Consider the following 25,970-nt stretch of genomic DNA (forward strand, 5'->3'; position numbering starts at 1 on the left):
TTAAATTGTCTTAAGTAAAGTAGCATTAAAGTCTGCAAAAGTACCATTATGTGAAACTAAATATTACTTTGAATAACATAAAATATATAGTCCTGGTTTCAATTGTGGTTGTAAACTGAACTGGTGGTAACATAAAATCTCCATAGACTAATGGAGATGCTTGTTATTACTAGGGATGTCCATTTGCGAGTGAGACAAATGCTGAAAATGGAAAACAGTCTGCTGCATTCGGCTCATTTTGGCACCGGATTTATTAGAATACAAGTGCAACATAGAAATATCAGGATTTGCACAGATGTGTAATCTTGTACTCCAGTAAATCCAGTGATGAAATGAGCTCATTGCCGTTGTTTCACTGACGAATGACAAATATTTGCACATCCCTAGTTATTAGCAGATTACAACAACAATGGAAATTAGACTGTACTGTTGGCTGTAAAATGCCGTAAATCTAGTTGGTAAAAATATTATAAAACATAAGCCAGAAACTGTAAACACTAAAAAAAAAAACCCAGGTGTATTAATTTTACATCTCATTATTAAATTTATCTAATGGATACTGAACAGGAGTAGCATTTGTTTTTCTTTTTAAATACTGTATAGAATTTTTGGAAACCTATACTCTTCATAATGGTAAATCAGTTTAAGGGACAAGGTACTGTAAAACTAGTTTCCCTTTAATCTGTGTCCAATAGGCATTCAGAGGTTTCAGAAGCCTCCAAATGCAGAAGGTGGCCACTCACAACGTTCTTATTGGAGCCGGATTTCTTCTTGTGAAAGTTCAACAAACTAAGATCTGTGTAACTCCAGATCTTTGTGTGTTGCATTCTCACAATTTGGAAAACTGGCTTAAAAAAGAGCTGAATGCTACAAGTGGCCCCTTTCTTTTGCATTCAGAGGCATCCGAAAACTTCAAATGCACATTCCTAGTTTCTAATGTCTTGTCATACCAGCTGCAGAATATAAAATATGAGAAATTATTTAGGTTTCATTTTGTATCCAAAATAAAGACTTCTGTTCATTCAAACTACAATTCAATGAAATGAACTAAGCTTTCAGAGGGAGCAGACTTCATTAACTTATTTTCTATTACACAGCGATACTTCAAACAATGGAAAATGAGCATTTTAGTATCTCTCTGTGACGTGATTTTTTTCCCAAAATGTTCTTGTTTTCATAACTTTTCTATAACTACTTTTAATTTTTAGCATAGGTGGGGATACAACAGGCAAAACCGTCCATTTCAAATGACATAAAAAAGGGGGAACATATTTAATTTTTGTATTATTTATACAAGTATATGTACTGTTTATATAACTATCAAGCAAAAACTAAATTTATGCTTACCTGATAAGTTTTTCTTTCTGATTATGGAGAGTCCACAATTTCATTCCAATTACTAATGGGCTATTCAACTCCTGGCCAGCAGGAGGAGGCAAAGAGCACCCCAGCAGAGCTGTTACGTGTCACTTCCCTTACCCATAATCCCCAGTCATTCGGCCAAAGGAAAATGGAAAAAGATAACACAAGGCTATAGAGGTGCCTGAAGTTTGTATTAAAAAAACTGCCGTCTTAAATTTAAAAGGGCGGGTCAGGGACTTTCCATGCCCGGTAAAAAAATTTTTTTATCAGGTAAGCATACATTTTGTATGGCATGGAGAGTTCACAATTTCATTCCAATTACTAGTGGTTACCAATACCCAAGCTAGAGGACACAGAATGAAAGGGAGGGAGAACAAGACAGGTGGACCTAAACCGAAGGTACCACCGCTAGAATAATTTTACTCCCAAAGGAAGCCTCAGCAGAGGCAAAAGAATCCAGTTTGTAGAATTTGGAAAAGGTATGAAATGAAGACCATGTGGTTGCCTTGCAAATTTGTTCAAAAGAAGCTTCATTTTTGAAAGCCCAGGAAGAAGACAGCCCTGATGGAATGAGCTGCAATTCTCTCAGGAGGCTGTTGTCCAGCTGTCTCATAAGCTAACCGGATAACACTTCTCAATCAGAGAGAAGAGAAGTAGAAGTAGCCTTCTGGCCCATAAGCATACCAGAGAAACCAACAAACACAGCAGAGGATTGCCCAAAATCTTTAAGTGTTTGAAGGAAAATTTTTGAACACACACACAACATCCAGGTTATGCAACAGGCATTCCTTCTGAGAAGGATTAGTTCAACAGGACAGAACAACAATTTCCTGATTAATATTGCGATCCAATACTACCCTAGGAATAAATCACAGCTTAGTAAAAAGGACCGCCTTATCCACCTGAAAAATAAGGTAAGGAGCAATCACACTGCAGAGTCAAAAGCTCGGAAACTCTGCGAGCAGAAGAAATGGCAAGAAGAACAAAACCTTCCAAGATAACTTAAAATCAACCGAATGCATCGGCTCAAACGAAGCCTGCTGCAAAACCTGTAGAACCAGTAAAACCTGTAAAACTCCAAGAAGGAGCAACAGGATGAAACAAAGGCCTGATTCTGACCAAGGCCTGAACAAAAATTAAACATCTGGCAAAACTGCCAGACGTTTGAGTAAAAGAATGGACAGTGCAGAAATCTGACCCTTCAGAGTGCTGACTGACAAACCTTTCTCCAGGCCCTTCTGAACGACAAAATTTGGGGTTGCCTTACCCTGCTCCAAGAGAAACCCTTCGATTCACACCAAAGAAGGCAATTACACCATACCTTAATTTAAAGCTTATGGTTAACAGGCTTATATGTCTGAAGCATGGTATCAATGACCTCAGATAAACCACGCATATACAAAATTAGGCGATCAATCTCCAAGCAATCAGCTTCAAAGAATCTAGGTTTGGGAGAAGGAAGGGACCCTGAAGTAGAAGGTCCTTTCCCAGAGGCAACCTCCAAGGGGGAAGAGATGATATCTTCAACATATCCACAAACGAGATCCTTTGAGGTCAAGAAAGAGCTATAAGAATCAGATGCTCTCTCCTGTTTGATATGAGCCATAAACTTGTGGAAGGAGAGCAAATGGAGGAAAACATGAATGCCAGACCGAAGTTCACCCCAGAGCGTCAATCAGAACGGTTTGTGAATCTCTATATCTTGAACCGTAGTTTGGAGGTTTGGCGTGACGCCATCAGATCCAATTCTGGAACCTCCCACCGGAGAGTCTCAAGGAGCCTCCAGAGCATCGATCAGAGCTGTTTGTGGATCTCTAGATCTTGACTCATAATTGGAAGCTTGTCCTATCGACGAAAGGTCATCAGATCCCACGCAGTAACCTCCTAACTTAGGGTTAAACAATGAAAATACATCTGGAGGAGGTCCACTCCCTGGGAAGAAAAAGTCTGTCTTCTCAGAAAATCCGCTTTCCAGGAGAGCCTGGGAGGTGGATGGCAGAAAGATATCATTGCGAGAGCTTATCCACTAAAGAAAGCGTGTCATCTCCTTCATGGCCAAGGAGAACTGAATTTATGAAGATATCCGATTGAATTTGTGCTAAACTGGACCCAACTCATTTGAAATCAAGCTAATATAGCATCGAAGATAGTTCTCAACTCTAGGATATGTATTAGAAGGAAGACTCCTCATAAGTCCAAAATCCATGAGCTTTTAAGGACTACCAAACACTACCCAGCCCGACAGGCCAGCATCCAAGAACACAATCTCCAGGATGGTCTCAGGAAGCATATACACCGACAGATGGTCCTGGGAAAACCACCAGGACAGAGAGTCTCTCTCCCAAAGATCCTCTAAAAGAAGTCCGCAAAGTCTCCGATCCATAGGCTGAGCCTGCATAACTATAGAGGTCTGATTGAAAAGGTGAGACGGAAAAGTCTATGAAAGAAAACCCTCAGATCCATACATCTATGTACAGAACCACTAACGGACGCAGAGAGGATTGAAAATAAAAACAAGTAGCAAGAAAACTTAAAATGTCTGACCTCCGACAAGAGAATCTACATGGGGATCGAGTCTATGACAATCCCCCTAAAAACATACCCTGGTGATTAGAACCAAGGAACTCTATATCAGATTCACCTACTACCCGTGGAAGCGGAGAATCGACAACAGGGAAATCCCTATGGGATCTAGCTAAAAGAAAAAGATGGCGCCTGAATCTAGAAATCGGCCAGGTACAGCACCACCGCAAAATCTCTGAGAGGCCAAAAGGAAGCTACAAATTGTCAGATTTATTAAATTACAAACCATAAGGCGGGGACGTAGCCGTAAAACAACAGCCTGACCCCTGCCTGGTATTGAACCTAGGACTCCGGGATCAGAAACCAGTTAGCTCAGTCTGTGCCACTGGAGAAAATTTCCAAAAAGTAAAAACCTAGGAAACTGGAGTCCTGTAATAGGAGAAAGAAAATCATTCTTTAGTCCTATGGTTTATCAATTTGAGGACCGAACCTTCCAGATTCACCTTCTAGGTGTAAGGAGCTGCAGTTTCACACTGCAAGTCTTCTGTTTGCTAAGTAAGTAAGCTAACCATCATGCATACTGCAGAAAACTCACTGACCCTCCTGTAGATACACCCGAGATCTAAAATAATTTGAAAAGATCTGCTTTGAGAAATTACAAAAAGGATGAATAGGATCCCGAGCCTGTTCTACCGGAACAACTGCAACAATTCAGAAGATCCAGATAGGATAACTCCTCAAAAGAAGAGGAGATAAAATATTGCACAGCAATAAAGGCAGAAGATGGTAAAAAACCACAAAGCCTCTAAAAACAGAATCACTGTCACACCCTGGATTGAACCTGGGACCTCAGCCTTTTGTGCTGTTGCTTTGCTATACTTGCAACTGCCAAATAAAGTCTAGAAGACCTCCCATAGGGAAGGAAAAAACTGCTATATGATTGATGCAGAAAATTATGCATCCTTGAGCAGAATAGTATTCTCAGAAAAAAAAAATGGAATAAGATAAGTATCCCATTTTATAAATAATGCAGACAGGTTCTATCTCTCATGCCCCTATGGGGTCTTGAATTCTGATCTCATGTTGTATCCCAGTAACTTTACTGAGCCACCAGAGGGCTTTTTCAAAGGATAATGTCCGTCATCAGGAGATGAGTGGACCAACCCTGGGACACTAATCAAAAAACTAAAAGAATATACGAATTCTGAAAATCTGTCCCAAATATTAAAGGAATATAAACGAAAAAAACAGGAACAAATTCTGCTGGATCTGAACCAATGATCCTGGAAAATAAACAGAAACTAAGTCAGTCATCATACCACTTAGTTTGATGCTAAAAAGAAAAAAAAGGTGTAAAGTGTAAATTTAAAAGAGAAAAGCATCGATGAGATTGCATAAAACTCATGTGAAACTCATCACCATGCCTTAAAAAATAAACTCCTCTTATACACAGAAAAAGGACATGGAGACATATTATAAAGTGGCCACCAGATGACAAAGCATTATAGATGGGGAGAACAGGAGAAAATCTATATCCTGCTTCACTGTAGAAATAAATTAAATGCCATAACATACAGAAGGGAATATATTTAAACTGCTATAAAGCAGGCATACACAGATAAAATATCTAGTAGTGCACAAAAAGTATCCCATAAAATAACAGTGTGAAATAAAATATAAGCTGCTAACAAGCAGTTATGTACCACACAAAGTATCCCCTATCATAACAGGGGAAAACATAATATGAAACGCCATAAAGCATTCACATGTACAGATAAAGCCCATAAAGAAAACAATATGGGTATATATACACACACACACACACACACACACACACGTGGAAAAATCCTCCTCTAAAACTAGCGCATCCAGAATCCGACAATAATCTCGGCAAAAAGGGCACCCAAAGAAATTTGAAGGCGGTAAAATTTAACCCCACCGCTAACGATTTTGGGATAACACATAGGAGCACATTGAATATTAAAATAGTCGCTCCCAAAGAAGTCCCTTCTGCCTACCAGAAGGAAAATAGGCTTGAGGTGGGGACTCTAACCAGTGGTATTGAACATAATCTCCATCATGAGAGAACCACTACCGGAATAAAAAGCCCACATTAAATGGTGTATAGCCAGAACTGTAGAGCGTTTTCAGTCCCCACACCTGAACCGCAACCTAATACCCACTCTAAGATAGTAACTTGGGAAATACTGCGGTGAAGACTCCCTAGTAAAAACTACGGAACGTCTCCCAGCCGCCATCTTGATAAAAAAAAGTCACGACTAAATGGTGGTTATTCATGAAACCGCAATACAATCTCAGAGACCTTACACTGCTTAAAAAGCAGCCATATTTTGGACCACATAAATCCCAGACCTGAGAGTCACATACCAGGTCCCTTTCTGAGAAATTTCTGGCATTTAGTTGAGTACAGGAATGTTCCACAGAAGCTTTTCTCCAGGTCCTCCTGATCAAGAAAACAAACTGCCTCCAATACAGATATGTTTCCCATGTAACCAGCTAGTACAGGGGACCCTTAGTGTGAGTAAAAGGAAGAAACTAAATCCTTCTTAGGATCATAACGATAAAGGGAATTAAAATCTCTGTCTTCCTTTAACTGATTAAAAACACTAACACAGTTGTCTCACACACACACACTTTCAGATAAATCCCAACTAGGAAAATATTATAATTCCTTAAACTCAATTATTGTTAAAAGGAGGAAATTAAACCAAAGTGCTAGGACCTTCTCGTCAAGAAGGGAATAAGCACTTACCTTTGTAGCTTCAGCTGCAGGGCAGGAACAGCTTCTTAGGTGTGGCAGATAAAACACTTTCTGTCAGGGACCTGTAGAAAAATAAAAAAAAACTGAGTAACCAACCCTGGTTTTCTATAAAGGGGTAGCATAGGTGTCAGAAATAAAGCAAGGACTACCTCGCCACCTACTAACTGCTAAAAGCCACCATTACTCTTACTAAAGAGATTGACATGGACACATCATAGGCCCAATCCTTGCTTGCAGGGAAAAGTACCCATTAAAGGATTCAATATCCTCAGACACCATCTCCGCACATCCTCCCTTGACAGAGGCAAAGAGAATAACTGGATTATGGGTAAGGGAAGTGACACTTAACAGCTCTGCTGGGGTGATCTTTGCCTCCTCCTGCTGGCCAGGAGTTGAATATCCCACTAGTAATTGGAATGAAATCGTGGACTCTCTATGCCATAGGAAAGAAATTATATTTTAGTATAGGGCTTACAATAAACTGATTAAGGAGCACTAATATATATACCAAAGAGGAATGAAAAGCTAAGATTCCCATGTTAAAATCAGTCTGAGTACCTGAATAACAATAAAAATAAATCAAAATACATCCAGTTTGCACTGCAGAGATATCTGTCCCTTGGGATACACATCAGTCAGGAAACTACATGTTACCTTAGAAGCAAAAACCTGTTGTGACTTAGTGACTGTTGTGACTTAGTGACTTGTGTATGCAAAAATCAGAAAAGATTTATATACATCTCAAAAGATGATTTTCTAACCCCTCTCTCCAGCAACATATCTCTAAACTGTTTCATTCGGGCATCCAGGGGAACAATGGCCCGTTCGCGGGCAGCTTTGATTTCTGCCTCCATGGCAGTCTCTTTATCAGATTCTGTATCATCTTTCCTGTAAAACACAAAACAGATAAATAATAAAGTAAAAGCACAGAAAGTCTGGTTAGGTCAGTCTGTATTAAAACTTTTTTATTTTATTTCTATAGAGTATACTTGACTGTTTGCAAGCAGGAGCTATACGTAAAAAGTGCAACAAATCAGAAACGTTTATATATATATAATAAAAACACAAAAAAAAAAAAAAAAAAAAAAAAAAAAACTTACTTTCGCTTTTTTGATTTTACAGGTTCATCATCATCATTAGGATCTTCTATGGGTTCATGGTCTTCTTTAACTTAAAAAAAAACAAACAAAAAAAATATTCAAACAAAAAAATATTTAAACTTAAAACAAAGTTTATAAGTGCCGACATCTAGTGGTGCAAGAAAAAAAAAAAAAAAACTTTTCAGCTGTAGATAGATTTGGATGAAACTATGTTACATATATTACATGTATATCTGTTTTCAGTGCTCTTTCATGAAAACCTATTCAGAAATTAAAAGTACATTAAAAATATAATAGTGAAATTACTGTCTGGTTTGATATTATTTCTAACATCACCAACATTTTGCTTTGATGGCAATATAGGTGTGTGCTGGGTGCAGAAGTCTGCTCCTGCAGCCCTAGGTCTACATGCCGCCCACCGTCCACAATAGTTTTTCTAGCCCCAGGAAAAAAAAACTTAAATTATGCTTACCTGATCATTTTCTTTTCTTCTAACGGGAAGAGTCCACAGCTGCATTCATTACTTTTGGGAATTCAAAACCTGGCTACCAGGAGGGAGCAAAGACACCCCAGCCAAAGGCTTAAATACCTCCCCCACTTCGCTCATCCCCAGTCATTCTGCCGAGGGAACAAGGAACAGGAGGAGAAATATCAGGGTGAAAAAGGTACCAGAAGAAACAAAAAATATGGCCGCCACCTTATGATACAACGCGGGCGGGGAGCTGTGAACTCTTCCCGTCAGAAGAAAAGAAAATGATCAGGTAAGCATAATTTAAGTCCACAGCTGCATTCATTACTTTTGGGAAAATACCCAAGCTATAGAGGACACTGAATGCAAAACGGGCGGGTACAAAATGCAGCCCTTTCTGAAGGCACCACAGCCTAAACCCAAAACTCCTGACAGAAAAAACTGCTTCACGAGAAGCCAAAAGGACAAAAAGGAAAAGGCCGATATAACTTCCCAACAGGTAAAGCCTGCAAGGCCTTTGCTAGAGATCGCTCAGGCTAGTAGACTTGACCGAGCCAAAAGCCTCTGAGGCACACAGCCCACAAAATAACCCCCCCCCCCACCCAAGCAAAGGAAAGGGGAAATTTCCACATTCCCCCAGCGGGGAAGAGAAGAGACTCAGCTAAATTAGTCCAAAAGGACCCTCAGAACCCAAAAGGGACTAGGAGCAAGAAAAGGAACTCCAAGAGAGTGAACCAGGAGGAAAAGGGCACCTATGAAAAGAACCTGTCGACCTAGCAAAGCGAGGACTTGTAAAGCCCCCTCTACCTCAAACCAAGGACTAAGAAATGTCCAGAGAACTGAAAAGGAGGAAAGAAAAATCCCTCCCCTACACAGAGAACTTACTCTCACCCAGAATAAAGGAAGCGGAAGACAAACCGTCCCCGGGAGCTGCTGAAAAACAGCATCAGCTATCTGAATATGCTCCTCCAAGACATAGGCATCCTGCCACCCTAGCAATGCAACCACACAGGACTACCTTCTTCAGAAGAACTCCGAAACAGTGCAGGACAGGACCTTTCCAAAACAGTGGAAAGGAAGCCTCACCCTAAAAAAGGTTCACAATAACTGTGAAACGCAGATCAGACCGATCCCTGACACTCGCTCTAGCAACGGACCCAGCCCCAAAGTGACTGATAAATGTTCAAAAGGATTAGGGATTAAAAGAAACCCGATCATAAACAGTTTGCGAGCACACATTCAAGGTGCAAGTAGCTGCAGCTGGTTGGTTTCAAAACTGCAAACATTCCGCTTGCTAGGCAGCTAACCTAACCATCAGGCTACTACAGCTGGCTGTTCAGGAACTGCAGGAAGTAAAAAGGGAGAGATCCAGCCCCCACAAAGAGCTCGGGTTCCAGAACCCAGACACAGCCCCCTTCCTGAAGACAAAGGGCAGTCCCAAAGGAGACCCTCCACTGTACTATAGTAAAGGCATAGCACCAGAAGTCCACCCCTACACACTGACACCCCGCACACAAGGCAGAGGGAACAATCCCACTAAACTGAGGAATAAATACCTTCAAGCACCAGGTGGATATTATGGGTATCAAATTCACCCCCAAAGGGAGGGAAAGCGAAGCCATAACTTAAAGGGACAGTATACTGTAAAATACTTTTTCCCTTAATGTGTTTACAATTGCTTTTTTTACCAACTGCAGAATAAAAAATGTATGAAAATTAGCTTTTAAGGCTTATTTGTGTATATTAAAGCTCTGATTTTGTGTTTTGAAGCCACAACCTAATAAAATGGGTTGAGCTTGTAGGTATAATCAGATTTCATTACTGTATCACATTGTGCACATATACTTGCTTCTTTATCTTATATCTGTCCTTAAAACAATCACCAGTACTTTGAGGGAACAATGGAAAATCAACATTGTATTACCTTATCTCTGCTATAACTGACTGGGAGTGTCATTTCTTCTGCTGGCTGTGTTTACAAAGCTTATCTATAGCTGGAACGCGCGGCCACAAACTTTCAGAATAGGTGGGGATACCACATGCTAAATCAACAATTTCAAATGCCAATACAAGGGGTAAAGGAGCTACTTGTAAACAATTTAATACACTCCAGCAGGTAAAGTGGATCATTGGGAACAAATTAAAGGGGAGAAATTTTTTGAGTAAACTGTCCCTTTAACAGCTTTCTAGCACACATTCAAGGTGCAAATGGCTGTGGAGAAACCCACAAACGCCTAAGCAGGGACGACATAGAAAATAGTGGAGATAAACTAATCTGTACATCTCCCAATAATATGGGAGCAGACGAGACCCCGGAAGTAGAATAACCAAAAGGCTTTAACTTCCAGAAACAGATGACCCAAAGTCAACCCCAAGGGAGGGGACAAAAAGGCCCATCAACCTCAACCCAAAGGAAGAGAGACTGTCATCCAGGAGAACAGATTCCAAGAGGAGAACCTCAAAACAGAAGACGAGGAAAACCGGCCAGATTGATCCCTAGTAGGATCCGCTCTGGACCCCCACCCACGAGGAACAGGACAATGAGGACTGAGTACAATCCCCTGATGCCCCACCCAAAGGCAGAACGAGAACCAGCCTGACGTTTAGGAACGAAGGCTTCCTCTACCATGTTTTAGCCCTGCAAGGGCAGAGTCTAAAAGAAATTTATGGAGCTCATGGAAGGTTAACTTGACGAAACTTAGCAAAAAGCAAAGATTATTCGATCTGAAGAGACACCAAGATAAACTCCTCATCCAAGAGAGCAACTCACCACCCAGCCAGTTACACCGGCACCATGTGGATGAAATAGACCACAAGGAACAGAAATAGCGCCCTATCAGGACCAGCCTGCTACATAGGGTACGCCAAACTAGGCCACAGAAATTAAAGACCCTCACGAGGATTTGATAAAAGGATTTAAATACATAACAATGTACTAACACCTTAACATGCGACTTCCACTGAAGTGCCCAAGCGATCACAAAATCACTAGTATCCAATCCCAGAGAAGAAATATTTCCCAACTGAGAAATCATAACAGACATGAGCTTCTTAAAAAATAAAATAAAAAACATCCTAACCGGATCAAATAAAAGAAGAGCAGCACCCACAGGTGAACGTCCAAGAAGAATGGGTACACCAACGGGACCAGCCAATCAGAGACCCCATTCTTCCACAGCTCAGAACTTGAACAAAAAAGAAAGCAAAATGGAAGACGACCAGGAGATTAAACTCATCCCAACATGTCTAACCCAGCTTGCCGCCTGGAAGAGAAGACTGAGGATCCCTTAACCTATTAATACGGAGATCCTCCAGCAACCCCAAAACATGTCGTAGCAGGACACAAAGGAGCGCCAGTCTATAACGAAAAGCAAGACTTACCACCGCCGGGGCAACTGATGAACCAGACGGTTGGGGCCCCTAAAGCTTTAGAGGAGACCGCTTCCCCAGATAGCTGATCTGACCCAGGCGTTCCCACACCCAACGAGCCCCGGTTAGCATAACACACAGAATCTCAGCAACACCTCCTCTGGAAGATGTAAACGTGCCATGGCCATATACCGTGTTGTAACCTCTGGAGGAAACAAGCCGCCTTCCGGAGAAGGGGTACCGGCATTAGGGACACCTGCTTTCGTAACCAAACAAAGTTCTAGGGGATGTGCCGAACGGGATATGGGATCCCAAGGGGGGGATGGCTCGGTGGACTCCAAGTTCCCTGTAACGGGAGAAGAGAGCACTCTAGAGCGGCATTCGGAACATAACTGATGGGCATAGATTAGCCGGGCCATTTCATACTCTTCACAAGAAGTAGAATCTGAATCAGACAACCGTCTCCGAAAAGTCAGAATCCTCCATAACTTGGTATATAGAAAGTATGGACAGAAAAATAAAAAATGGCACCTTACACCCCCAATGGCTGGGGCACTCAACACCTCCTGAGACCCAGACAGCTAACGAAACAGACTCTCTCCGTCGCCACACGGTCAGGAATACAGAAATGGAACACAGAAGCGTGACCACGCCTCGTCACAAGGTGCACCGTGCAGGCCATACAAAAGCGCGCCATGAGCCCAAATTAGCAGACCGACAATCACAAACATGATTAAAGTCCCCCCTGTTCAGTAACCCCCCTAAGGAGATATTAACCCTTGATTCCTTACAAAGATAAATGAGTCCCACTGAGACCCTGACTTCTTTGTTTTATATTACTTTTTCACATCAAAGTAAAATGAAACGATCTTACCGGAATCAACGCCGTGGAACAGGAACACAGCCCTTCAAGTGTGACAGATAGTAGCCTCACTTCTGACATGGACTTGAGAGAATAAAGCAGGCAGCGAAACTCGTCAACGCTGATTGCTAAGGAGCTGTTCACATTAGTCAGGATTTTTTCGCAGAAAGACTCTCCCTGCATCTCCGGACTCTTAACATTCATCCAAGCGCTCACTGAGAGGCTGACAGGATTACTTAAAACTCCAGTCCCATTTCGAAGAGTACTACCCTCCATAAGAGTCTATATAATTAAACCTTCCGACACTTCTCTGCCAACCTCCTGTGACAAAAGGCAAAGAATGACTGGGGGATGAGGGAAGTGGTATTTAAGCCTTTGGCAGGGGTGTCTTTGCCTCCTCCTGGTGGACAGGTTCGGAATAACCAAAAGTAATGAATGCAGCTGTGGACTCTTCTCGTTAAAGAAGAAAAAGCAGAACTAAGAATGAGCACTTTGTCAAAATAGCGACAATAATAAATTATTATAAATCAATAGTTTTAAAAATATATATATAAATTATTATAAATAGTAGTTTAGTATCATGCATATTTTTTTTACACCATTGTGTGCTTTAAAGAACATTACACGCATTTCAGTCCAAAAAGAAAAAGGTTTTAACCAAGCAAAAGGGCTAAAGGGAAATGAAAACCAAAAAATGTATTTGTGTTTCAGACAGAGCATACCATACAAAAGTTTAAATTTTACTTTTATCATCAAATTTTGTTCCCGTGATATTCTGTGTTGAGATAAAACTTAACACTGCATCACAGGAAATAGTGCTGCCACCTGGTGCTCTTGCAAATGGATAACATTCTTGCAAAACTGCTACCATATAGTGCTTCAGAAATAGGCTGGCCACTTAGCTGTTTAAAGGTTTTTTTTCCCCCACAGATCCCCAACACTGTTCTGTAGCTGCTTAGATGGTCTGTAGCTGCTTAGATGGCCGAGATACAAGCTTCTAAGCAGCATGCCCAGTTTTCCTATATTATTTTTAAATAAAAGTTGCGCAGTGACGTCATCACGTCATTGCGTGAAGCCCCGGTGATGCCTATCACTATACAGGCCCCATCGCCGGGGTAGGAGCCCCCAGATCTCCCTCAAGTTGGGAGAGTGCTAGCGACTGCTCTGAGCCGTCGTTGGCACCTGAGTGGGAAACTCTGCGACGGCTCAGAACCGTCGTTAGCACTGAAAGGGTTAAGGGGAGCCACATGTAAAACAGGGGCCCATACAAGGTTTTGGGGGCTATAGTAGAGAGAGGCACCATTGTGCAGTACCAAAAGAAAAGCACTTTTTTCTTGCAAGGTGTTACCACGTTGAGGATCTGACTATACAAACAATATGTATATATATTTATTTCATTTTTTTTAAGAGCAGGACTTTTGTAATAGAAAATAAAAACTTTATTAGGCATCTCTAGACATAAGAATTTTTATTGATATTATATCCCATTCCCAAGCATATCTCCATGTGTTTTTTTTTATGTTCACTTTATTTTTAAACATCTTTATATTACTGCAGGTAATTCTTTTTCATCTGAGGGGTCCTGGAGGTCTGTAGCTGTTAAGGGAGCTGAGATAGAGGGGTTTGAATAACCTCCCCCATCCAGCTACCTTGCTGCTACACAAAGCTTCCTGATTCTGCCCTTTTTGTGACATCACCATGTGCGTAAGTGGCAAAGTCACCAGCACTCCAATGAAGCCTGGTAGTGCTGCCACTAGTCCACCAGCAATCCTTTGCCAGTGTTTTTGGGGATCACTGAAACAGCGGTAGATCAGAGATCCTACTGCATGACGAAAAGGGTTCGTCATGGGTCTACAAGTAGTGATGCACAAAGTGGCTAAAAATGCATGCTCTATCTGAATCATTAAAGGTCATGAGAGGTGAAACCAGCTGATCTTTGCTAATCTGCTCTCATCCATCAAATGATTTCACCTGTGCTCTAGTTCAGATATCATGAAAATCTAGCCTGTTAGGGGTACTTGAGGACTAGAGTTGAGAAACACTGCAGTATAGCAATCAGTATATAGAAACCACTGCTGTTAAGCATGTGTTTCAATTCAGTTTTTTTAGTAATAAAAACAAATAAAACAATCACAAAAAAAAGATAAGCAACTGTCAATCACAGTTGGTGTTACACTAAGAAATGAAGTCATTTTTTTCTAAAGAATGGGAATAAATGTCATTGTTTAAATAGAATGATATAGAAACTCAATGTAGACACCACATCAGTTAAGCAAAGCTCAACATCACAAGAACCTTGGAGGCTGGACAATTTACACCTGGTTGCTAACTTTTCTGGATTATTCTACATATACGTATTTATATAGATTCATAGTTGACTGGTCCCTATAAAATGTTTTTCTAGTTTTGGGATTTTCTGGACTTCTCAACCACTACACTTTTCTTTGACTCACAATATTTTTTTCCATCTTCCATTCCCCTTTTATGGGGAGGCTCTTGAATGATTTTGTCAACATCTGCCCTTCCAATCAAGTCTTCTGGACGATCCCACATGGAGAGGCGTGTTGTAGGGTTGTAGAAGAACACTCTCTCGTCACCAGTCCAAACAACACACCTAGAAAAGTAAAAGACATCTCTTAATACTAAATCTTAAAAACGTGTAATTAAGGTGTTAAATAAGGCGGTGTAAAAACACTGAATATTTAAAGCAGTGACACAAAATTCCAAGGAAAAACATTAACTGGTTAATTCAAGTTCATGTGTACAGTGTAAAGGGATCTTCATTGATGACCAGTGTGTGTGTATTTTTTTTTACATCATTTGTCAGTTTTATTTTGTTTATTTAAAACGCTTATGACAAAAATCCGGAAAAGAAAAGGAATTACTATACATTATAGTTCAAAATATCTCAATATGTAAATGGAATGATAAATCATTTCTGTATCAATAAAGCTGGCAAACTGAACCTATTAACGTGTACTTTTAGAAATAGTTAACTCGGGTATAAAGGTTTTTCCCTTGGTATATTTGTTAAAGCTCTTACACAAATAGAGAAAAGGGACTTTTCTAGTTACATCGCTCTGAATGGAAATTAATAATGAAACTAAAAAGGTAATTGGAAAACCTTACCCAGGATGTCTGTATTGAAAAGGGTCAAGGAATTTAATAAATCGGATAATGAACACAATAAAAAAAAATCCAATTTACTTTAAATTGCCAAATGCATATTTTTTTTGCTATTCTGTGTTGAGTACTATACAAAGACGTACACTCAAGAATGCTATCTTCAGTACGCTCTCAAAGAAAGGAGATCATTTTTAAGAAAGGAAACGAAAGGTACTTTAGTTGAGAGAATCAAAATTGGAAAGTTGTTTTTTTTGTTTGTTTATGTTTTATCTGCACACTCTGAATCATTAATGCTGCTTTAGGAAGTCCAGTTAGGTCTTTTATGTTTAAAATTTCATATTAAAAAAAAAAATTAGCCCTGCTTTTTATGAATTTATGTGATAAACTATGAGTTTAATTTAGTCGCCTTAGAATTTCCCTATTTTCACAGGTATATCATGAATAAAAACACCTGCAACCAAAAATTTTCTACACATAACCCACAGAAACAGGCTACACAAATAGTCTGTCACTATGCACTGTGATTCAATCTGTAACTTTTAGGGTATAAAAAAAAATAATTAACTAGCATTCTTAAAGGAATATCAAAAGCCAAAACATTTCTTTTGTGCTTTTGAGTTTCATATTCCTTTAAAGTGGAATTAGAGCCTTTAAAAGTTCACTACAGTAGAAAGGTGCTCTGCATCATCGTCGTAGTTTTACTTTTTATAACAAAACAGATACACACAGAAATGAGTGAAAAGTAGTAACAAGAAATATATCTTCAATAGATGTGCTGTGCTTATATTTGCACAAAAATACATTTAATGCTCTGTGCAGCTCATTTTACATTTCCTATTTTACCAACTAAATATTTTATTTTGCCTCTGAATCGATATTAGGAGCAATGTAAGTCAAATAGGTTGATTGATTTTTTTTTTTTTAAACATATCGCATTCAGTCAAGTCTGGTCAGACTAAGCCAGTACCCAAAACATTTTTAGCTAGATCACCAATATCAAATCTGATTACCATATATAATAAATTGTAATTGGCTACATGAAATTAAAAAGGATAGTCTACTATAAAATTGTTATTGTTTAAAAAGATAGATAATCCCTATCTAATACCGTTATATTAATATACTTTTTACCTCTGTGATTACATTATATCTAAGCCTCAGCAGACTGCCCCTTATCTCAGTGATTTTTACAAACTTGCATTTTAGCTAATCAGTGCTGACTCATAAGTAACTCTTCAGGAGTGAGAACACTTATCTATATGACACACATTAACAAGCACTGACTAAAATTCACTGAGGTAAGAGGCAGCCTTCAAGAGCTTATAAATCAGCCTATGAGCCTACTAAGGTTTATCTTTCAACAAAGCAAATTTGATGATACAAGTATAGTGGAAAGTTGTCAAAAATTGCATGCCCTATCTGAATCATGAACGTTTCATTTTGACTTTACTGTCCCTTTAATGTAGAAATCTGGTACTGAAAATGTTTTCTTCCTTTTAACAATGAGTTGACATAAAACATCTACTGCAACTTCAAAGTTTTGCTTCTCTACAGCTAACGTTCCAAACCAAGATAGAGATTTCTTGCACCATAAAATCCACCTATCTGAGAAATGTATCGACTAGTGCATCAGTTTTAGCTGTAACCTTATGTAAATATACTCTCCTCTCTGAATATATATATATATATATATATATATATATATATATATATATATATATATATATATATATATATATATATATATATATATATATATATATATATATATATGCAATGTCATGGATAGGATTGCACAATCATACCATAAGTAATGCCACGGTGCACTGCTAGTACCATAACTAGTTTCTCCAAAAAGCAGGCAGCTCACTGTTCTTTGCAATAAAAAATAGAATTTATTTCATCAGTTTAAAAAACAAACGTTTCGGCACTGCATTGTGCCTTTGTCAATGTTACACAACAAAAAGAGTACAAAGACAGAGTGCAACTAAGCACCCAGAATCAGATAACATACATTTAAAACAAACCCCCTTAAATAGAGGAAATACCCGCTTAACCTTTACCGCCATTCCTGTTACACGCTCATTCAGTCTCCCAATTCTGACGTCACGTGTCAGCGACTGAATGAGACTGAATGAGCGTGTAACAGGAATGGCGGTAAAGGTTAAGCGGGTATTTCCTCTATTTAAGGGGGTTTGTTTTAAATGTATGTTATCTGATTCTGGGTGCTTAGTTGCACTCTGTCTTTGTACTCTTTTTGTTGTGTAACATTGACAAAGGCACAATGCAGTGCTGAAACGTTTGTTTTTTAAACTGATGAAATAAATTCTATTTTTTATTGCAAAGACCATTATATATATATATATATACATACATATACACACACACACATACATACACACATATATATATATATATATATATATATATATATATATATATATATATATATATATATATATATATATACATACACACATATACACACATATATACACTCATCCATTTAAAACCGAGTAACTAAATGTTAAAAAGGTATATGAAAGACAGGATTAATATTAAAGGGATAGAAAGGTCAAAATTAATTGTGCATGGGTGTATTTCAATATGGAATATAATTATTTTAGCAATATACTTCCAATAGCATAAATGCTTCTAGTAAATGTTTTTACTGTTTTTCTGCAGCATACACACAACCCTGTGAAGGTCTGTGCACAAGTATTCAGACACCACATCTCAGAGCTGGTAGTGGTGCGTATTGCTTCTGAAAACATAATTTGTGTCATACAAGAAACTGACGACACCCTGTGAAGGTTTTTTGTATGAATACAGGTGCACGGGCCTTCACAGAGAATGTGCGTATGCTGCAGAAAATCAGTAACTTTTACTAGCGGAAGTTTACTGCAAAAAGGTTTTAGAATCCAAATTGAAATGCAGACCGTTCTATCCCTCTAAGTTATAAACACGCAAGCTAATGCAAAGCAAATATGTTTTTTGCATGAAAAGAAAATATCCAAATATTTAACTGTACAACTTGTAATAATTCCTCTCCTAATAGCTTCATAAATAATGGTAATTTCCAAATAAGATTATGTCTGCTGCAGATTATATGATCAGAGGATTCTGGAAGTAACTGAACAGGCAAGAAAGCAGCTGCCATTTGGTAGATAAAATATTAATTTTGTTTTAAATTTGAGCAAATACATTTTCAGCATCTACAAAAATATTAGACTACAGGGAGTGCAGAATTATTAGGCAAATGAGTATTTTGACCACATCATCCTCTTTATGCATGTTGTCTTACTCCAAGCTGTATTGGCTCGAAAGCCTACTACCAATTAAGCATATTAGGTGATGTGCATCTCTGTAATGAGAAGGGGTGTGGTCTAATGACATCAACACCCTATATCAGGTGTGCATAATTATTAGGGAACTTCCTTTCCTTTGGCAAAATGGGTCAAAAGAAGGACTTGACAGGCTCAGAAAAGTCAAAAATAGTGAGATATCTTGCAGAGGGATGCAGCACTCTTAAAATTGCAAAGCTTCTGAAGCGTGATCATCGAACAATCAAGCGTTTCATTCAAAATAGTCAACAGGGTCGCAAGAAACGTGTAGAAAAACCAAGGCGCAAAATAACTGCCCATGAACTGAGAAAAGTCAAGCGTGCAGCTGCCAAGATGCCACTTGCCACCAGTTTGGCCATATTTCAGAGCTGCAACATCACTGGAGTGCCCAAAAGCACAAGGTGTGCAATACTCAGAGACATGGCCAAGGTAAGAAAGGCTGAAAGACGACCACCACTGAACAAGACACACAAGCTGAAACGTCAAGACTGGGCCAAGAAATATCTCAAGACTGATTTTTCTAAGGTTTTATGGACTGATGAAATGAGAGTGAGTCTTGATGGGCCAGATGGATGGGCCCGTGGCTGGATTGGTAAAGGGCAGAGAGCTCCAGTCCGACTCAGACGCCAGCAAGGTGGAGGTGGAGTACTGGTTTGGGCTGGTATCATCAAAGATGAGCTTGCGGGGCCTTTTCGGGTTGAGGATGGAGTCAAGCTCAACTCCCAGTCCTACTGCCAGTTTCTGGAAGACACCTTCTTCAAGCAGTGGTACAGGAAGAAGTCTGCATCCTTCAAGAAAAACATGATTTTCATGCAGGACAATGCTCCATCACACGCGTTCAAGTACTCCACAGCGTGGCTGGCAAGAAAGGGTATAAAAGAAGAAAATCTAATGACATGGCCTCCTTGTTCACCTGATATGAACCCCATTGAGAACCTGTGGTCCATCATCAAATGTGAGATTTACAAGGAGGGAAAACAGTACACCTCTCTGAACAGTGTCTGGGAGGCTGTGGTTGCTGCTGCACGCAATGTTGATGGTGAACAGATCAAAACACTGACAGAATCCATGGATGGCAGGCTTTTGAGTGTCCTTGCAAAGAAAGGTGGCTATATTGGTCACTGATTTGTTTTTGTTTTGTTTTTGAATGTCAGAAATGTATATTTGTGAATGTTGAGATGTTATATTGGTTTCACTGGTAAAAATAAATAATTGAAATGGGTATATATTTGTTTTTTGTTAAGTTGCCTAATAATTATGCACAGTAATAGTCACCTGCACACACAGATATCCCCCTAAAATAGCTAAAACTAAAACAAACTAAAAACTACTTCCAAAAATATTCAGCTTTGATATTAATGAGTTTTTTGGGTTCATTGAGAACATGGTTGTTGTTCAATAATAAAATTAATCCTCAAAAATACAACTTGCCTAATAATTCTGCACTCCCTGTATACGTGTATCTAGTTTTTATGCATACTCAGAGTTAAATTGATTGATATTTTTTTAATCACATCATCATGCATTTTAAAGGGATACTCTAGTAAAAAAAAAAAAATATATTCAGAGACTGCCCCAGCATAATGTTTTAAGAAATAATTTATATTTGTTTCTTTTTTCCTTTCTAGGTTAAGTCCGGGATACAAATGTTTTTACACCATGCACTGAAGTGGATAGATGTACCCTTTTCACTCAAGCACATGCATGGAACAAAAGTAGCAATTACTTTAATAAGTCATTAAAAAGGGACACAGAAACCCAATATTGTTCTTTCGTGATTAAAGGGCCATGATACCCAAATGTTGAAACACTTGAAAGTGATGCAGCATAGCTGTAAAAAACCGACTAGAAAATATCACCTGAACATCTCTATGTAAAAAAGAAAGATAATTTACCTCAAAAGTTCCTCATTAGCCACATCCCATTGTAAAGGACTTCTAAGCAGCAAATCAGTATGTCTGTCCCGGGACAGACAAGGGAGTGAGCTTACGTGCACACTCATCTTATTAACCTATTCAGTTTAAGGAAGTTTACTATGAAATTTCATGAGTTAAGTGAAATCTCATGAGATCACAGTAAAAGTTCATGACCTCAGCACTGTTGATGCCGATTGGCTGCTGTTCATTTCATTTTTTTATTTTTACCTGCAGCTGAGCAACAGCGGAGTATAACTTTTTACACAGAACTTACTCTGCTGAGCTGAGGAGATTGAGAGGTAAAATATCTTCCCTTTTTTACATAGAGATGCTCAGGTGATATTTTCCTGTCAGCTTTTTACAGTTATACTGCATCAGTTTCAAGTGATTTAGCATATGAGTATTATGTCCCTTTAAACCGAACATACAATTTTAAACATTACAATTTACTTCTTTTGTCAAACGTACTTAATTATCTTAGTATCCTTTGTTGAAGGAACAGCAATGCCCAATCGGGAGCTAGCTGACCAAATTGAGTGAGCCAATGACAAGAGGAATAAGTAAATTTATGCTTACCTGATCAATGAATTTCTTCTATGATACGACGAGTCCACGGATTCATCCTTTACTTGTGGGATATTATCCTCCTGCTAACAGGACGTGGCAAAGAGCACCACAGCAGAGCTGTCTATATAGCTCCTCCCTTAACTCCACCCCCCCAGTCATTGGACCAAAGGTACAGGAAGAAAAAAGGAGAAACTAAAAGGTGCAGAGGTGACTGAAGTTTCAAATAAAAAAAAAAATAATCTGTCTTAAATTGACAGGGCGGGCCGTGGACTCGTCGTATCATAGAAGAAATTAATTTATCAGGTAAGCATAAATTTACTTTTCTTCTATAAGATAAGACCAGTCCACGGATTCATCCTTTACTTGTGGGATACAATACCAAAGCTACAGGACACGGATGAACGGGAGGGACAAGACAGATGGCTAAACAGAAGGCCCCACTGCTTGAAGAACTTTTCTCCCAAAAATTGCCTCCGAAGAAGCAAATTGTAAAATTTGGAAAAGGTATGAAGTGAAGACCAAGTCGCAGCCTTACAAATCTGTTCAACAGAAGCATCATTTTTAAAAGCCCATGTGGAAGCCACCGCTCTAGTAGAGTGAGCTGTAATTCTTTCAGGAGGCTGCTGTCCAGCATTCTCGTATGCCAAACGGATGATGCTCTTCAGCCAAAAAGTAAGAGGTAGCCGTAGCTTTTTGACCTCTACGTTTTCCAGAATAGACAACAGAGAAGATGTATGAAGGAAATTTTTGGTCGCTTGCAAGTAAAACTTCAAAGCACGAACCATGTCCAAGTTGTGCAACAGACGCTCCTTCTTAGAGGAAGGATTAGGACACAGAGAAGGAACAACAATTTCCTGATTAATATTCTTATTAGTAACAACCTTAGGAAGGAATCCAGGCTTGGTACGCAAAACCACCTTATCAGCATGGAAAACAAGATAAGGCGAGTCGCATTGCAATGCAGATAGTTCTATCTTATAGCCCCTTCTCCAATCCTTCTTGGAGAAAGGACAAAATCCTAGGAATCCTGATCTTACTCCATGAGTAGCCTTTGGATTCTCTTTCACTTTACCCTTCCTAGTACTTAGAGTAGGCAAAGAGAAAGACTGGGGGGTGGAGTTAAAGGAGGAGCTATATAGACAGCTCTGCTGTGGTGCTCTTTGTTAGCAGGAGGATAATATCCCACAAGTAAAGGATGAATCCGTGGACTTGTCATATCTTATAGAAGAAATATGTGCATCCACCAATCAGCAGCTATCTCACATTAGTGCATTGCTGTTCCTGAGTCTACCTAGGTATGCTCTTCAGAGGACACCAAGAGAACAAAGCAAATTAGATATACGTAACATTGAAAGTTGTTTAAAATTGCATGCTCCATCTGAATCATGAAAGAAAATGTTGAGGTTTTGTGTCCCTATACCCAAATTAAAACACAAAATGGAAGAAAAGGCCATGCTCTTGATTACTCATAAATGTTATCTTAATGTATACAAGCTCATCTGTAAAAACTAGGTGAATATTATATATGTATACATGTGAGAAAATATTACACAAAGAATGAAATCTCCTTACCCAAACAAGCAAATTAAGTATAAAAATTAAAGCTCTTGCCTGGTTTAGGATGCAAAATCCAGGACTAACACAAAAGTTTCTGCAAACATTGGCAAGAAAACAGGCTTTGGGATCATAAGTACCATGGAGTGCCAGGAATGGGGGTCGTAGCTACAGGACGGGCTTTTTGGGCAGCTTTTTCTTCCTCAGTCATCTCTTCCTCTTTTGGCTCCTGAAAGTGAAAAGAAAAATTGGCACATTTAAATAATGCAACGTTCAGTACATAAGTAAACTTTATGAAAAGGAAAAATGCAATAAGGAAATGTGTTTTAACCCTGCAAATCAATTAAAAACACACAGTTAAAGTCAGCTCCAGAGCAGCAATGCAGTAGTGCATTGCAGGTGCTGAGGACAAGTACATAAACTTTTCAACTAAGGATACCAAGAGAAAAAACAAAATCATAAAAAGTAAAATTTAAAAGTATTAAAAAAATGACATGCTCTATGTGAATCATAAGAGTTTAATTTTGACTTTCATGTCCCTCTAACACACAAATTATAATCCCTGAGTACATGACAAACGGGGGGATGGGGGGGGGGTTAGATCTGAAATATACTCTGTAAAAAATATTCAAAAATCGTAACCTACTACAATGCAACCCTAACTACTGCAATCTTCTAGCAGTTATATGTGAGATGGTTACAAGAAGGACAACCAAATTTAATAGTAGCATAAAGTAGTATATGTAAGGATAAAATAGGGCAAAACAGCTTTTCCCCCCTCAATCTAGATGGCATGCAGAATTGGAATGCATTCTCCTGTTATTCAGAAATTATCTTTCATTATCAAATCCCACAGCAATGCCACTGATTGGGGCCACAGGGAATGCCAATATACCATTGAACTGCTCGGCAATAGGGCAGTATCAATGGCTTTTATTTAGTCTTTATGCATAGAATTTGTAATGCAGTGCTATATAATAGCTAGTGTATACCATGTATACATAGACTTTTACATTCCTTTACTGTTAAGCTTTAAAATTCTAAATCTTACTTGTCCTTGGAGCAGAGGAGTTATGAAAGCTGAATGTGAGAGAGGGAGGGGGCAGAATTAATCATTTTGTTTTCTCTCACATTTTAACAATATAAAAAAAAGATTTTATTTATGGTTAGCATACATCAGCATCATCAGAAGCAAAGAAATATAAAATAAACGTGGCATTGCTTACAAATCACCCAAAATAAATAAAAAGATGGAAGAACTGGTCCCGTCAACACAATGTGTGGTAAAATCACGCGTAATAAGGAAGTTCCCAGAAACAGAGACACTCTCAAATCAGAGATTGTATGTCCCTCTTGATTCACTGTGATTGGAGTAAAATGTCAAAAAATGTACATGCGAGTGTATGAACACAAGTTATTTTCTAAACATACTTGATCTGCTGAAAAACAAAAGGTATCATTTGGTGGGGTACCTCACATAAAAATCACTGAAATCAATCTTTAAATTTAGTGGCTGCAAAAGACTAAAAAATGACTTTAGCAACAGGGTGTGAAATGGCTTAGCAGTACATGAGTCAAGCAGGATGAGATAATGATCTTTTATTCCTAAGAGACATATGGAAATAATGCAGATGCCATTTTAGCGAAGTTTAACATTGGCTAACATTTCCATCTCCCCCAAAGAAGTGAATGAAATAGAATACCAAGGGATTTGTCTGCAGGCTTTTACCTCCTTAATCTCCTTGGGAGGTTCTTCTTTTGGCACCTCCTCTTCTGTATCCATGGGCTGAGGATCTTCTACGACTGGTTCTGGTTTTGCAGGCTCCTTCACCTTCTCCACTTCTTTAACTTTAAAACAAAAAAAACAAAAAAAGGGACAAACATTACATAGTCTTTCTGCATTTGTTCAATAAACATACTAATTAAGTCTGAAAACATCACTTTGTTTGCTGCAGTTTTCCAGTGGCCAAACTTAAGTCACCACTTACCTTATTAGGATAACCAAATTGAACTTTTTAATGGGACAGTTAGCCACGGTCATTTTGTTAACAAAAATAAAATTACTTTGCAGTTTTGATCCCCTATGCTGAGGCCAATTAGGGACATATATGAAAAAGGGTTGGGCTTGTAAAGCTTGCAGTGTGCACTTCTAATTTACAAAACTGGGAAAACTTTAATTTTTAAAAAGTTAAAGCAACATGAAAGTGCAAAAACAAAATGATATATGTTAGTACATTTTATTATTGCACTGTTACTTGCATACAACGGTGTTAAACCTCTACAAAAAGGGATTAAATCCATAGTTAAAGCAAGCTCCAGAGCATCAAACTACTGGGACCTAGCTAAACGCATCTGGTAAACCAATGAAAAGAAGCTAGGGTTACCATCTCAGCCATGTTATCCTGGACACTTATAAGTTATACATGCAGCAGGGTGTGCAGGGAGGAATATGCATAGTGCATATAAATAGTGGTGTCTAGAAACACAATACATGTTACTCCCTGCAGCATGTGTAACTTATAAGTATCCAGGAAAACATGACCCAGTTGGCAGCATTATAAGAAGCATGTGTGTTGCTTCCTAAATATGCTTCTCAAGAAAGGGTACTAAGATAACAAAATTAATTTAATGGAAGCAACTTGAAATTTTTCTTAAAATTGCATTCTATGCCTATATCATTAACATTTCTTTTTAAAACTCAACAAAAAGGGGGGAGGGGAATAATAAAAGTTGCTGAATTATACATATTTAAACATTTTATATAATAATGTCAAAGTGCTTCATGCTACTTTAACCCCTTAGTGACCACAGCACTTTTAAATTTTCTGACCGTTTGGGACCAGGGCTATTTTTAAATTTCTGAGTTTTTGTGTTTAGCTGTAATTTTCCTCTTACACATATACTGTACCCACACATATTATATACCGTTTTTCTTGCCATTAAATAGACTTTCTAAAGATACCATTTTTATCATATTATAATTTACTATAATTTTT

General features: G+C 38.7%; 1 protein-coding gene across 3 annotated transcripts in view; it reads right to left on the reverse strand.

Moving 5' to 3' along the window:
* TCERG1 (transcription elongation regulator 1) overlaps positions 1-25,970 on the reverse strand; it is a 178,723-nt gene that overhangs the window by 95,222 nt on the left and 57,531 nt on the right. For all 3 annotated transcript variants that reach the window (XM_053717150.1, XM_053717151.1, XM_053717149.1), the window contains 5 exons: positions 24,704-24,822; positions 23,115-23,203; positions 14,921-15,081; positions 7,768-7,837; positions 7,429-7,555 (listed from right to left, as the gene is read on the reverse strand). In XM_053717150.1, coding sequence (XP_053573125.1) covers positions 7,429-7,555; positions 7,768-7,837; positions 14,921-15,081; positions 23,115-23,203; positions 24,704-24,822 — 566 coding nt within the window. The remainder of the gene's footprint in view (positions 1-7,428; positions 7,556-7,767; positions 7,838-14,920; positions 15,082-23,114; positions 23,204-24,703; positions 24,823-25,970) is intronic.

This window comes from Bombina bombina, chromosome 6, assembly GCF_027579735.1.
Source record: "Bombina bombina isolate aBomBom1 chromosome 6, aBomBom1.pri, whole genome shotgun sequence".
Lineage (NCBI taxonomy): Eukaryota > Metazoa > Chordata > Amphibia > Anura > Bombinatoridae > Bombina > Bombina bombina.